The 16,128-nt window shown below is 40.5% G+C and overlaps 1 protein-coding gene across 1 annotated transcript in view; it reads left to right on the top strand.

Moving 5' to 3' along the window:
- Positions 1–347: 347 nt before the first annotated feature.
- Positions 348–16,128, top strand: part of DISC1 (DISC1 scaffold protein) — a 184,435-nt gene continuing 168,654 nt past the window's right edge. The window contains exons 1-2 of the mRNA XM_059832667.1: positions 348–1,322; positions 4,829–4,898. Coding sequence (XP_059688650.1) covers positions 348–1,322; positions 4,829–4,898 — 1,045 coding nt within the window. The remainder of the gene's footprint in view (positions 1,323–4,828; positions 4,899–16,128) is intronic.

Below are 16,128 nucleotides of genomic sequence, written 5' to 3'. Positions count from 1 at the left end.
AATGAAGGAGTAGAGAGCATTGCTATGAATAGGGACGATGATATGGTTCATCTTACCCGGGTTTGTGTCCTGATAGATGTGATTATGTTCGTGAGTTCACTTAAAAGCAGGTGCACACTCTTTAGAAAGTGGATGAATACGCACGTTCTCTGGTAACAGCTTTTTTCTCTATTTGCAGTATGCTCGATGTCTTTCTTTTGTCAAAATGGAACCCGATGCACTGTTTGACATACCTGAAATAATTATTTTCAAATGCTACAATATCTTAAGCCTAGAAAACTTCAGAAACACTTTAATGACTTTTTTCTTCCTTCCCTCCACCTCCCTCAGATTGTCAGGAGCAGTTAATGCCTGCAGGCTGTCTTCATAAAAAGAAACTGGCAAAAAGACCTGGATACATGAGGCCAGAAGCTCAGCAACAGACAGAGTTTCAGTCCCTTGGTGCCTGCAAGCTGTTCAACCCAGAAGAGCTCAAACATGGCAGGCAGCATTGTGGAGACTTCGAGAACTGCTTTCTATGCAGACAATGCAAAAATAACTTTGAATTCTTACACTGTAGTTCAATTGCAAATAGTGCCGTAGTTCCCGCTAATGAAGAAACAACGTTGGCCGCTGCTGGAGATACGCCAGGTAGCTGCAAGAATCTTTCATGTTACAAGAGTCCACGGTTAGAAAACACAGTGATACCGGTTTATCCTGCTGCAGCAACAAGCAAAGGAGGTGTTTCTGCTGCATGCTGTACGCGGCGGAAGAGCCATGGCGCTAAAGTGAGCGAGCCCCAAAACATGTATGCTTTGGATCAGACAGAAGTGAATAACAACTGTAAATATCAAAACAGAGATGTTGTTACTCATTCTGTTGGTACACATAATAGCTTTAGTTCAAGTTTCAGCTTCATACAGCTCTCCCTGAACTTGTCCTCTGGAGTAAGCGATGCTGAAGGCAAGTCAACCACCAAGGAAGCCGAGTACGTTCTGCATCCCAGCACTGCAGGAAATGTGCAGAAGCCAGACGAGACAGTGCAGACTCATGAGCACTTGGGAGCTTTGCATTGCTTCCCCAGGCCCAGAGAGGATTTGGGGTATGAGAATAAGACCACAGCGAATGATAAACTACAGGACTGTGAGACTCTCTCTCTCTCGGATACAGATGCAACATTTTCATGTTCTACAGATTCCTCGGATGCAGCATCTGCTGGCTCTTCTGTCACCTCAGGCTATGAAAGTAGCTTTACTGTTAGTGACCATAACTGGGATACATTGATGAAAAAATATGAACCAGTGCTACAGGACTGCCTGCTTGTCAACCGCAGTACATTAAAGGTTAGTTATCTCACTTCATCTTTGATTCCTCCTCCTGGCACCCAAAACATTTGTATTTATAGTGCCAAAGTCAAAGTTGATGTAGAAGTTGGGATATTAATGGCTTTTGTGACATTTATTAATGGGGGGTTACAGTAGCAGTCTGCATGATAAAAGTGAAAGAACTGGTTTCCTTTTTGGTTCTTTAAAAAAAAAAAAGTGATGTTGTTGTGCTACCTGATTCCTATGTTCTACTGAAGCTATAGATAGGTCTCCCATTTCTGATACGTCACACATCAGTTTCCGAATTCAACAAATACCATTTTCTTTCACAGGTGGCTGTTTTGTCTGCAGTTTGGAGTATATGTAGTACAAAATATGGGGGTGGTAAGAACTCTTTTTCTTGAAGCACCATGATTTAACAACACTAAACTTTGTAATTGGAAATGTGTAAGTTTAGCCAAAGATTTCTTGGAGTGAGGCACCTGTATGAGAGTAGCCTGTAATCTAATAGATGGGTACTCTCCCTCTATGGAGAAAAATGGGGGTCAAGTGCCTGCTCTAACTCAAACTGGGAATGGAATATTTTTTGTTTTCTTCCACTCCAGAGGAGTACTGGGCTGTTGAGTCAGGAGTCTTTCTTTTTCACATGTGTATACCTACCACATATACAGGCAGTCTTACTCACTGTGCTCTTTGTGGGAAGAGGGGTGGGGAAACCTTACGAAGGATCAGTTACGGGCTTTTGTTATATGTTTTTTTGGGATGGCAGGGTGGGCATCGGAGGGAAACCATTCTGAGCTTACCTGCGATAAGGAGCCAAATACTGCCTTTATTGTGCATGCAGGAAGCAGTAATCCAGAGATTAACGTGGTCGTGATGGATTTCACAATTTTGTTCAAGATGCAGTAAATAGGCAGTGGGGTTTTTTTTAAGTGTCTCACTAGTGCTCTGAGTTTTTGGGATGCCTTTCAGAAACCCAGGTTCTTGTGACTTCTCAGCTCAGACATACCTGCTGAGATGCACTGTATTGTCCTTAGGCCTGATGAAACAACCTGCTTTGGGGAGGCTTTGCACAATCCTCCTGTCTGGGTAAGACACAAGATCGAGAAGCTTCTATTTTTACTTTACTCTCCACAATATCTGACCTGGGCTTACGATGCTCTCTACTTACTTTTCATAGAGGATGCATGTAGGAGTCAAACTAGGTTCTCTTATTTACTTGACTTCACACACATTGACATGGTGCAGTTTCTTTGGCTTCATGCCTGGAATGACAATGTGCCTGTAGTCTGGGAGGGTTTGGGAAATTAATTTGCTGCAAATTTGGGAATATGTAACATAATCAAGATAGGAAATAATTTTTCTGTCTTTTCAGTATAGTTATTTGATAGGCACAAAAGAAATATTGCTATCTTTTAACTTCTGTATTCATTAATTCATCGAATGGGGAATTGGGGATTTGTGCCCTCAGTTGTCTTTGCCCTTGGTTAGCCAGTTGTGTATGTTTAAATTGAAACACCTTCCTGTTGTAATGATAATGAGCAAGTCACAAACTTTTCAGAAAAGAACAAAGGTAACTGTAGTCAAGAAAAGGAGACAATAATAAAGTTGTTAAAATTATGCTTTTTTGGTACTTATTAAAAAAAAAGTGATCATCACGTGGTACAGATATAGGACATGCCATGCTGAAGCAGCTCTTTGATTAGTTGAGCTCTAAATGTCTTACCAGCCTGCAAATAGAAAGCTCTTTACTGTGACAGCATCAGTCAGTTTGCCGTGGGCATGCCTGGGCTGTGGTGCCCAAGCAGACTTGAAATGACCTGCCACTGTGAGCGCGTGGTGGGATAAACACTGCAAACAGCAGTAAAGCTGTACTCTTGGTATAGATGATTGTTATACATCATATATGAAAAGTGTCATTTGAACCATTCCTAATGCAGGCTTCTTTAAAACTCTATCAAAAGTATGGCATAAAATACAGAGAATAATTTATGGTGAGGATTCAGAACTCCTCCCTTCAATACGTTACACATTCCTCACCAGCATCAGAGAAGAAAGATTGGACTTTCGGGATATGAAAACCAAAATAAAATAAAGCCTCGAGAGAAAAAGAATATATACAATGCTGGTTTTTGTTTGCTTTTGTTTTTCCTCTAGGGCATCCTATAGCCTATTATTAATCAAGGAATTTTTTGGTTCTTTTCTAGCTTTATTTTTTTATGGTTCTTTTCTGACTAGTCCACTTTCACATACCATCTTTAGAAGGGATACCATTAATTTAAATGTCTTGCCTAATTTGTGTGTTGATTGTGTAGTCACGATTAGCGAGTGATTCTATTAAGTTTGTTGACTGTCTGTACCTGTTTTTCTCTATGAAATTTAAATATAGGGATTTAAATATGAAAGAGTTTCGGGGAGGAGCGAAATCTTTTGTAAATGCAGAATGTCTGAAGTATGGATTTTATTGTGTTGGAAAATGCTTTCCCAAGCACTTCCTGGCTTTGGGCTATGTGAATATATGCTGCTTCTTTTTCCAGGCCTACCTTTTTCAGTGCTGATAATAGCTTGTTTGGTACAAGTCATGTATAAATAATCAGAAAACACTTTTCAGTCTTGTAACTGTTGCCGTGTTAGGCTGTGGCTGGCATGGCAATGGGAGAGGACTGCCTACTTTCTAACCAAATTCTTCTAGAAGTAAAAACTTGTAATAGCCTTTGAAGGTACACCTGGCCTTACAAATTTTAGTGAATTCAGAACTTTGGTCCAGACCCTTCGTGTTACAGTAAGAAGCGGTAACTTTTGAAATAAAACTTCATTATGGTAAGAGTTTCTTTTTGGGTGTGAAAGGGCAATCTCTATGTGGAATACGTATTTTTGGTGTTTTGCTTTTTTTCCCATCTAGCGTTTGCAGTGTGAACATTTCTGAAAATGCGAATGTCAATGTTATATAGATGAGCCTAAATTATATTTTAATGAAACATCATTGGCTGCATGTGAACCCAATTTTCTGTGCCATAACATGAGTATACTTGTTCCAAAATACTCATACTGTATTTCTTTTTCTACATACAGAAGAAAATGTGTTTTGCATATGGAAATTCTGGATTTGTTCTGTGCAAAACTCATATAGGCAAAAAATCGTTAGAATGGGCTCAAGAACACACTGTTGAGTACAGTGTGATCAGGAGTAGATGTTGTGCTGACAGAATCCTCTAATAATCCTTACTTTGATTTATTCAAAGGGTGAAAAATATCCTACGATCACATGATGTCTTTTAGTTTTCAAGAAATACTGTTTGTAATTCCCTGTATGTGTTTGGACTAAAGCCGTGCTTGGCTGAAGTAGCTGCAGTTCAGATGACTTCCAAATAGGTCTGTCCACTTAGCAAATGATGGGCTTAACTCTCAAAATTGGGCCATTCTAGTGATGTAGTAACCCATTAAATTGATATTATATAGAGGTTAATAGTCGAAATAGTTCTAAATGCAACTTCTTCATAATTAACATTTTTCTCTTCACATAGAGAAAATCCTTGATCTTACGGCTTCAGAGGCTTCAGGAAAAAGCAGTAGAGGAAGATGACTATGATAAAGGTGAGAGTTGCTCCCTTCTACCCCCCACTGCATCATGCTGCTTTTCTTTTTTCCTTCTCCCTCCTTCCTCTAATAATTCTATTTTGTATTTGCTACATAGCAATGGTTAGGTGTGGAAGACTAGTTCAATGAACTGCATTGTTTATTCTGTTGTATGGCAGGAAACAAATTAAAGAAAGAAGTAAGTCAGCAGCAGGTAGCAACAAGTTTTATTTTCTTGAGCCACATCACCATGTGGGAAGGTTGAAATCCGAATGTCCACCATCTGGATCAGCTGTTTTGAAGCAGCATGGCTTTTAAAAAATGCAGAAATAAATGAAAGCTTTGAAAGGAGAAAGGACAGGCACCGGCTGCTGACAGAGTGTGATTTGCTGCTTGCCACGTTTAGTCATGACACTAAGCAGGGCTTGAACACAGAAATGAGGTCAGTAGCTATTATAAAAGTGAACGATACTGTCCTGTGGGATTAACTTGATGTCCACTGAGTTGAATCAAAACCAGCTAGAGAATATGGTGGTGATACAGCTGCTGGCAAACATCTGTATTTGAATAGTGCTTTTCCTTTCAAGTGCCTTGGCACTTCTGATAAGCTCTGTGTGTGCGCGTGGTAATAATTAGAGCATCTATGAAGACACATCTTGGGTTTCTTATTGTTTCTTGTTATGGTAGTCTGTGTTCAGGTACTCATATTTTGATAGTCTTGAGGTTCTAGATTAAATTCTTCCTGCTAGATCTAGCTTCAGTTGGGAAGCCCTGCAAACGTTTCAGTAAAATCTGTGTGCATACTTTGGAGAATAAGGCTGGAAAAAGATAGTTCCTTTCCTGCCACTTCTTTATTCTCAGCTTTTAGGGGTTGGGGAGTGGTCAGACTTGTGGTTTGCCTTTCAAAATTCACATGTGAAGCTTTGCAGTTGTACTGTCACTCTGTTTCCCTGCCCCCAAAGGTGTCCCCTAAAACGATTAGAATGTGTTTTAATAGTGTCTAGGGAGTAGGTGGTGTAGTGTTTTTGCAAGAACAGTTCTGTTGGCCTCTTAAAGGCTTGCCTATGTATAGGAGAAAAGTCTGCTACTGTCACAAGTCATTCTTTTAGTGTGGCATCTCCCATTGGGGAAAATCTTTAGGCATGTTAAAAGCTGAGGATGTTGTAGATATTCATGGGTTTAATCTCTGTCAAATAGACATTATTGATGTGTATGCTTTACAAATGTAACGCTCATAACTCTTCTTTTTTAAGTGCCTGTGGGTTGAGTTCCCAGTTGGAGACTTCCTGACAGCTGTGTACTCCGTGCACGTGGTTCCCACAGATTCCAGCTGGGATTCTCTGGGCAGTCAGCCACTCTGACAGCAGTATTTTAGTGTATGAGGTGTGACGTCTGCATGTGATGCCACGTAGTCATTGCCCACAGTGGAATATGATGACCTGTCTAACCTTGCACAGAAAGCTCTTAAGTAGTTTTCCTGGGTGCTAGTCCTGTATCTTCAAAACAGGACCGTCCTTCTGTTGACTGATATTTTACCAATTACCCGTCTCAGGTTCCCCCCTAGTTACTGAGCAGATAGTATGGAGGGTGGTTTGCAGAGTGTTACATTAATTCCCCTCAGGAAAATGGTCTGGTTGAAAGGTGATTTAAGCAGGTGTTGTAGGCACAGCTTACAGAGAGCAAGAGTGGCAGTAGTACAAAGGTGGAGAGGAGCCTCTACATGTGGGATTGCTGTTTTCTGTGCTAAATCTGGCATATCTAGGCAGAAAGAATTTGTCCTGATACAGGACTAGATACTGAGGTGCTTGAGAGACTTTGCCTTGGGTTCCTCCATCCCTTTGAAATCCATCTTCACACAAGTGTTCTCAGAAAATGCCATGCTCCTTTGTGATACGTGACCTTGCATCCTTAATTTTATCAGTTCCTAAATTTTGAGTCTTTGAGCTGCTTTCTGTCATACTGGTCTTTGTTCCTCTTCTGATAAAACTGTCAGCGGTTTGGGTTTTTTTGTGACTACTTTTCATTATTTTAATGATATCTGAACTGGCTTCCTTAGTTTTTCTTTTGTGAAACATGGGCAGTGTATCTCCAGGGAAAGACTGACAGGGAGAAGGTGCAGTGCTGCAAGAAGAATTAGAGCTGTGACCTTCCCTCTTGCAACAGCAAGCTTTCCACCTTTGCTTTTAGACCTATGTCACTGCTCCTGGTGGAGAGCAAAGTCTTGCCTGATGTGAAGTTTGAAAGCTTATTAAAGAGCTTACAGATTGGCCCAGAACCAATTTCTGTTCAAGTGAAGTCTTTAATTTGCCTTCTTTAAAGGGATCTTATTGCCATATACTGCTAGCAGGGAATGGAATTGCTGAATGTGCAGAGCTGTGATGTGGGGCAGAAATGGAAATATATTATCAGGGAGTGGGAGAAACCAGCATGGTGTATGTGGAGGGCTGAGGATGTTTTAACTATTATGCTAAAAAGAAAATTACTGTCCCTGTAATTTGGGGGACTCCTTTGATTATAGAGCGAGTCCTTTGTTATGAGCAGAACTGTTTTGAACCGGAGATTGTGGTAGTGCTGTGTGTGGTGGTAGCACGGGTCTTGATGATTTGGGAGTGCTGCAGAGAAAGGGGAGATCTAGTATGATGTCAGTAGCTGTGAAATGCCCTGTACATGGAAGAGGTGAGTTAGAGGGGAAGGAGAGCAGGTAGAGGTGGGGTATGGGTGCCTATACCCCCAAATGGAAAACTAAATTGTCAATAAATACATTATGGTGTGTAACTGTGTTACTGCTTCAGTGGTAGAGGCTCTTCTCCAACTTCAGCCATGGATAAGAACTCAAGAGATTTTCTGACTTCGGCTCTCCAGTCTTGCAGGAGGGGGCTTGGTTTTTAACAGCAGTTTGGTGGGAGGGAGATGTGTTAGCACTTAAAACTCCTCAAAGTGCTCAGAACTGATTTCTGCTGCCTGGTGCTGCAAACTTAGCAACTTAAAGAAAGGCAAGCATCTACTGTTCGACATTGCTGCTTTCCTGCTCTCCAGGGCTTTTTGAAAGCTCCCATAGTTTGTAGTAACTTTTGAAACTGAAGTGTAAGTGAAGTGGTGTCCCTACAGAGGGGGGGAAGTGATGTACTGTGTTTTCGGTTGTGGCAGTCAGACTAGGAAATGGCACAGAAATAAAGGCAAGTTTTTCCCTCTACAAACCCATGAACAAAGGCCTTGTTGCAAACAGGTCAGGAATAAGGATGTATTTGTTTTTTCCCCTTTGCAGAAACACAGAACAGGTGCTTGCTGCTTGTGTCTGCTAGAGAACGTGTATTTTCCAGGTTCATGTTAATGAATTAGCATTCACTCCCTGAACAGGTGATGATATTTTTTTTAAGGGGTATTTGGAACCACAACCCTCCATTGTTGTTTAGGAGAGAAGTGAATGCCTGTTTAAATCTTCAGCTTGTTTCTTCCTAGTTTTTCCTTTCTTTAGATGAATCTATTTGCTATGTCTTTCTCTTCCCCTCGAGCTTGGGAGGTGCACATTGGAAATGGCTTTTGCCATTGCTTGTTCACCTGTGCTGTGCCTTCTTAAAGACCTGCCTTGGCATGGTTAGGGTGTTTGTGTAGAGGAGCTTCAATCAGTCATTCAAGCAACTACAGTTTCTTCCTATACTTTCTGGCAGTGCCATGTGTATGGTGGGGGGGTATGTTTCCTCTGAGAGCATGGGGGGACTGCTTGGGGCAGAAGCTGCTCTCCCATCCCATGTTCATGCTCATCTGCTAGAGGTCACTGAGCAAGGTGCTGTGAGACCTGCAGAGTGCTCTCACTTCATACTGTAGCAACCGTGGGTTGTTTCAAACGCAGATGTTCCTTGGCTGTGCAATGTTTGCATGAAATGCGTATTCAGTGAGGCAAATCTCCTTCTCAGTCCTGGTTTAATTTTAAATAGGAACCATTAGGATGTTACATGTTTTATTGCTCGTTCTGTGTTTGTAGGTGATGAAGTATCAGGAAGTGGCTTATTTTTTCTGTATTTACTTGTGGTCTCCTCTTGATGGCCACATTACTGTATATTTTCAAAGCAGGTACAGTACCATGGGAATATGATAACACTGTTTTGCCTTGCGTAGCATATAGTAAAAATTGGTCTGTTCTCCAAGGATCACTTGGAATGTTGTCATGGCTCATTATTCATGATGGAGCTTGACAGCTCCAAGGTTAAACACACTGCTGAATACAGGAGGTAAAAAAAAAGCAGCATATTTTTGTGTCTGTGGGAGTTGTGCTTGCAGTGGAAGCAAGAGTATTTTGCTCAGTACAAATCTGTTGCCCAAACATTTAAAAAAACCTTTTCTTGTTCTTTGCTTCTTGCACCAAGCAAGGTTGAGGAGTTCAAGGGGCAAATGGATTGGTAACTAAGTGTCAGGACTGAGTCTTGTTGCTGAACACTGCTGGTTCATATGCCATCTTTTTACTCGGAAACAAGTTTCTGCAGAACTACTGATGTTTTTTTAATTTAAATTTTTTTTTTAAATTCTTGTATGCAGGAATGTGAGCGTACGGATTCACTGCTTGCAACTGGTAGGGAATGGTAGCGTCCCTGTGGAATCAGATTATATTTGCTGTTAGGGTTCTCCAGTGAAGGTCATTGAGTAGATCAGAGCAACTCCTCATCAGTTCAACACAGCAGCTAGAATATAGAAATATTTATGCTTGTCGTGGCAAAACCTATCCTATCTCAGCAATGAAGATTCATGCTATAGATACATTTAACATCATGTGAGCCTTCAATTATTTTAGTTGAAGTCTCAAAGCTTGAGGTATATGAGTTGGTGAGCTGCCACGGGCTTGTGCTCTGCAGAAAAATAGTGTTTGTACGCTGTTTTGGTTTTTTTGCTTGTGTTCTTTGAGGCTTCTTCATACCAATTGGCCTTTCTATGTCTCAGGATCTGCAGGGTATCAAGGGCAGAACCCTGTGCTGTGTAGGAGTTGGAGTCTCATTTCGCACATTTTCCATTAATCACAAGTGTAGGAAGGGGAAAGGAGATGCTTTGTAGCACTTAACCTCCCATACGCTTACACTAGAAGAGGTGCTGTTGCTGACTTGAGCCAGCTATTTGTATAAAGGCAACTGTAGAAAGAGAAAACAATGGAGTATAATATGAAGTAATGTCTGGGTTGAAAGTGTAATTTGTTAAATGGTATTCAGAGGGAGTTTTTGGCCACTTCTTACGGTGGTAAATGGCAATGGTAAATGGTGGTAAATTCAGCAAATGCTGAATTATGCAATAACCCCAAACTCCTGGCTAGGTGTATAGTTGTTTGGTCTTTCCAAATTTCTTTTTGCAGTTTAAACCGGGAAGATATTTTAAGAGCTATGACTAGAAATATCACTTCAAACATTTGAACCAATTTAATCTTCAAGCAGGTGGGTGGTGTGTTTTGGGTTTTTTCTTCTTTTTTTTTTTTTTCCTGGAAGAGCTATTTGCAGATGAGGGTTGGATAGAATCCCTCTTTACTGTACTTCTATTATTTTGAACTAAAATGCTTGCTTGACAGATGGCTGTTATAACAGGACACAGGAACGAAGGCAAGCTAGCTTCTTTCTGAGGTAGGACAGTGAATTTGAGAGAGAAGCTATATCTGGAAATAACTCTCGAAAAACACATTACTTTGGATTGTACTTGTTTCTAGATGGTGTGTACCTGTGGAAGTAAAATCTTTAAACCTAGCTGTGTATTGAGTGAAGCTTTATATCTGAGGCTACTGATTAAATAAAAGGCAGTGGATGCTGAAGGGGCAGAGCTTCTGTGTGACACAGGACATTCTGTGTGACGTTCTTAAAACCAGATCTTCTTTGCATGGATCTTGTTTATCCTGTCTTTCTCTGACAAACTCAAATAACCTCCACAAAAGGTTTGGGTGCTTAAGGAAAGTAAGTGCTTGTATGAAGTATAAATTAGACTTCATTTTTCTTGCAACAAAATAGAGCAGTGCAAACCTTGCAACCCTTCCACCTTGCCTGGGTTTCTCCGTTTAAGACACCAGTCTGAAATGAAAAGATAAGACTTTTTTTGTCAATATCCATTTATTGTTTGGTGCTAGCTGAAACTATTGACCAAGATGCTGTCATTCAAATGCTTGGTCTTGGCTTCTGTCTACTAGCAGCAGTAACGACATCACAGTCTTTTTTTATGCAGTCTGTGTCAGACTTATCCAGTTGCTATTGATTTATTTAAAAAAAAAAAAAACACGTAATTGGGATAGGAGTTGAGCCAGTCACAATTTAAAGGTCTGAAACTCCTTAACTTACTGTCAGGTAGACAGCTGGAAAACTGTCGGACTTGTTTTTTAATACTGAAACAATATAGTAATGGCCAGTATTTACGAGAGGGAGGTCTGTACATTTTCTGTGTACTTTTGCTTCTTGTGTTTGCTTATTACATGTGTAGCACATTCATCTTCAGCAACTTTTGAAATGTTTTTGATGTGAACCCTCATTTTAGCCCAGTTGTTCAGTTTCCATCACGTTGGAGTGTGTCCTTGGGGTAGATCAGGATCTTGCTGTTGGTCTGCTTGTGCCCACACATTGAAAATGCAGTTGTGTTTTCTGCACCTTTGATTCCTTAGCCAGTATTGGAGAGGAAGCTGCTGTGGTCATGCAGTATCTTGCTTAGACTGTGCAGCCTAAAGGTTTCTAAAAAGTGGTAATATTTTGTGGGATTCTACTGTGCTCTCTTACTTTAATCTTGGCCAGTGTGAAGAGGTCCAGCTACGTCTTGTGTTCCTGGAAGCTGCTTGATGAAAAGAAAACTGCTGAAGTTTTGGCATACCATGTGTTTGGAAGCTTTCTCTACTCCCGGCCATCTGCTGTCTAAAACTGACACCGCGGGCTACGCCTCCTATGATAGTCGGGCTCTATTTCTCAGTCCGTGATGCAGCCAAGCTGTTCCCAGACAGCCTGGCTAGTCTTTCACAAACAAACAAGCAATGAAAAAAATGTGAACAAAATAAGCAATTATGGATAATTTAAGAGCCCACTTGCTGAATTGCAGTTTGAAGCATAGAGCTCTGATGGGTGTAACTTGGGAGAAGTGTTGATGTGCTATCTGGACAGTACCCACTGAGTGAGTGACACAGCTCTCCTGCTACCCAGCCCATCTGCTTACTTTGCACTTGCAAAATCATGCAGCCCAATTTTATATTCAGGACAGACGTGTCTTTCCCTTGCTTTTTAGAAATATTAACTCCAGATAAGAAAATTGTCTTTCCTTTGCAATGTGACTACTGGAGACAGTATGACTATTAATTCAACCAACAACTAGAAATTGATTTTGCTGCCCCTGTTTACACTTAGGATATAAACATTTTAAAGGAGTGGGGGGACACTTGCTCTTTTTAATTATTGTCTGCTTAATAAATGGCTGGACATGAACAGAAGCTTCTAGATGGCATGGTAATGCACCTTCTATGTAATTGGGGGTTAAAAAGATGCTGAATGACTGTGACTACCATTTGAAAGCCAACACTGAAGTCTTCTAGTGTGGGCCCTCTGTAGGGAGCTGATAATGCTCCTTGCTGATTGCTGGGTGGTGTCTGCTCGAATTCATTAATAGGATGCTTTTATTGGAGATCTCCGCAGACCTTCCGTTGCTTGCCAGACTCCTCTGCAAAGTAGGATTGCCTCAAGTCAATTAACCTCTCCTTTCTCCTGAGGTTTCCCTCCTGTCCTCCCTGTCCACATGCCCAGACCCAACTGCCCATGCTGGGGGGTTTTCATAGTTCTGCAGGCACATCTGCCCTCTCCAATGCTTTCCTGCCCTGCCTTTATCATATGCAAGCTTTTGTGTGTTCCTTTCTTATCTCTAGGCCATGGAAGGTAAAAGTAGCAAATGTGCTGTTTTATGGGCGTCTTTAGTCCTCTTAGGACAGTGATAGGGTTGTGGCAATGAGTGTTGATCAAAAAGGCAAAGAGGGGAAATTTCAAATTCCTAGCACCCTCATACAGTAACACGCTTTGGCCAAAGATTTACTGAGTCTGTAGGAAATGCTGACAATGGAAGCATCCAAACTGATGCCAGGTAATGCAAGTTTTAAACTTCTGCTGTTGATACCATCCTACCAATCTAGTACTAGTCAGGATTCCTGGTAGGTTTTGATTTGAGAAGTAGGAAGTGATTGGGATATCTCCATGCTCACTGAGATTTTTAAAGCATGAAAAAGTAGATGAAGTTAATGAGTTGGATTGGCTTGATGTATGGCAAAGTTGAACAACAAGCAAAGTGAGGTGCTGTGAATCAGAGGCATAATTCAGACACTATATTGGAACCGAATACAAATAAAGATGTACAGCCTTTTTGATTAGGTCACTGCAGAATGTACTTTTCATCTGATGTATTTGTGGGTGTTTGTTCATGTACGCTTTTGGCATTCGCAAGTGCTTCTGTATGTCTCCCCTCTAATGGTAGCTCCCTGGAGAAATAGCATCTTGGAGTAAAGGCTTTAATGTCTGGGTTGCTAGAAGCTCTCCAGGGTTCATTCAACTTCTTCAGAAACTGTGTCAGTGGAAGTAAAGAGCAAAAGCAGTTTGGGGTTTTTATGTGCCGTGGCACCATACAAAGCATCTGCTGCATGGCACCAAAGTGTCAGGGACTGTGTTGTAGACTGGAGCACCTGGGATAAAGGTCTCAACAATAAGACCTGCTTATAATGAGTGGGAGTCTATCGGGGTTGGTTTTTTTCATGATGTGCTGTACCTGAAATTTTTCTATGCTGTCCTAATATCCAACCCTAAACTTGCAATAGGTGCAGCTGACCTAAGATTTAGAATTACAATATCTAAATTTCAGACAGTCTTGTTTCCAGTTTCTGCCTCTGCATGAAGAAACTTTCAAAAGGCATGTTGCAAGGAGGTACTAACTGATGTATTCTGAAAAGCCGGTGTATGTGAGGCGTACTGAGTGAAAGCACACAGGAGACAGAGGCTTGTATTTGGCATACATAATAATATAACTCCAATACTTAAAAAGCACTCCTGAATAAATGTGTTCTATAACATTTTTGTCTAGCTCTAGAATTTCAGTTGTGCAAAAGATGTGGGAAATTTTTTCTTTGTTTTCTTCCTGTTGTGAGGCAGTCAGGTAAGATTAGTCTTGGACTGTAGGCACAGGTGTTGACTTTCTTGAGTTAGATACACTGATTTCTCAGGGTGGTATTTTGCAGGGCCATTATGACTTCCAGATAAGGTTTGTCACAGGGGGAAATATCTTTAGGAGACTGACCATAATCAGGCAAGCTTTTTGACACACCCGCTTGAGGAAGGGCTTTTATGCCTGGAAGTTTGTCTTGTTGTTCCAACTTAACTAGTTGCCCTGGCTGACTAGTTAGAAGGACAAGCTTTGTGCTACCTATTTCATGGTGTTGTAGTAAAATGCATTATAAGCAATGGTGTGGTATTGTGATGTATGTGAGGGGGAAAAGCCAGTTCTAGTTTCACTTTACAAAATGGTAGACTCAGTGCTTACCATTGAAACTTCACAGGGAGAATATGACAGTTACTTCTCTAAAAACGTTAGCCTGGTGTACTTTGCAGTAGTTGATAATATCAAGTAAGTTACAAGTTTTACCTGCTTCATTACATCTGAATAACCAAGAGAACATGTGGATAACTAAAATGACTAACTAAGGTTTTTTTTTTATGAAAAAGAAAAACTGATCATGTATTAGAAAACTGGAAATTCCCAAGCAAGTAGTTTGGAATTTCCCATTGTGCATACCAATAACAGTAAAGGAAATGTTGCTGGAATTAAAAATATTTTTAGAGACTTCTGGATGAATTATTATTAGCAAACAAAGTTCTCAGGTGTAGCATGTACTGGGGAAACTTTTTTCAGTTTTGTTTTCAGCTAGCAGGTCTCCTGGGAAACACTTTTAAAAGTTAATTGTTTAGTAGTAAGACCATTTAAATTTGAAAAACTAAAATGAAAACATTTGCAGATGAATACATCATTTGGCTGCTGGGTTTCTTCTGAAAGCAGAGGTGGAAAAGGTGGTATCACTCAATGGTGTGACTTTTTCATCTTTAGTTTTCCTTACAGCCATGCAGTCACACCAATGATGTGTCACTTTTAGAATTGTACATATTTTGAAATTAATCATGGCATCAGAAAAAGGCATATGAATAGGGGTGTAAATGTTAGCCTAATTCTTGAACTTAATTCTATTTTATCTGGTTTTGGAGTAATTGTTTTTAGTCCTAAGAGTTTTATAGGTTTAAAGTGTACAGTTAAAAAAACCTCAAACAACATAACCTGTAAGTGAATTTTTCTTGTGTTGTCAAATGCATATGCAATGCTCTCTTTTTTTTTTGAATAAAGGACATGTTAAAGGTGGTTCACTATTTTCATATTTCACCAATGAATCTTTCCTCTCTTCATGTCTGGTTCGCCTGTGTTTATGGCTTGAGATAAGAATTTCACTAATATGTGATTATTTTTTCAGGAAAAACGCAAGGCAGTCCTCTAAATGTGTACAGACATACCGTGTTATCCACTGGGGATGTATTCCCAAGTTGCTAAATGACATACTATGTGATGGATAGCAAAACATTTTTTCCCTCCATAAAAATTAATATAAGGGTGGCTTTTGACATACGGTAAAAATTCTGCAACTCTATTTGCCATACCATCTACACTGTCCCTATGAAAGAGGACCATCAGTCTCGTCAGGTGGAAGACATGCTTGCTTTCTGGAATGGGTTGCTGTTCTGACAGTTCTCTTCTGCTTCAGCTGTGAGACTGCATACCCAGCATTGTGCTTTTCTGTCCTTCACCTTAATTGTCTTCATTCTGAATAATTTCAGAAAGGTCATGAAAGTGCTACCTTTCAGAAGGAGGCAACAAGAATGCTTCCAGTAGAAGACTTGCATAAAGCCTTCGGTCTCAGGTGAAGCAGTTGAGAGCTTTAAGAATGGCAATACTTTCCAAAAAGCCAGCATTTCCTTCAGCTGACCATACTGATGTTCCCATTGTGCATCTCTGTCTTCCACATCATATATGCAGTCCCTGTGGACTTGAATTGTATGTCTTCAAGTCCCTGCATGTATCCCCCCTGCATACATCAGTTCTTACGGGGAAAAAATTGCTTTGTTGTCTGCCCACGAGAGCCATTTCATCTGTGAGACTGATGGCAGCTTGTGGAGCAGGATATTAAATGATTGCTGATGGAATGCTACAATAATGGAGACAAGTGGCAGAGGCAGTA

The sequence above is a fragment of the Gavia stellata genome, chromosome 2 (genome assembly GCF_030936135.1).
Source record: "Gavia stellata isolate bGavSte3 chromosome 2, bGavSte3.hap2, whole genome shotgun sequence".
In the NCBI taxonomy this organism is placed as follows: domain Eukaryota; kingdom Metazoa; phylum Chordata; class Aves; order Gaviiformes; family Gaviidae; genus Gavia; species Gavia stellata.
The sequence above is the reverse complement of the archived record's forward strand: the minus strand, read 5'-3'. Positions and strand labels throughout refer to the sequence as shown.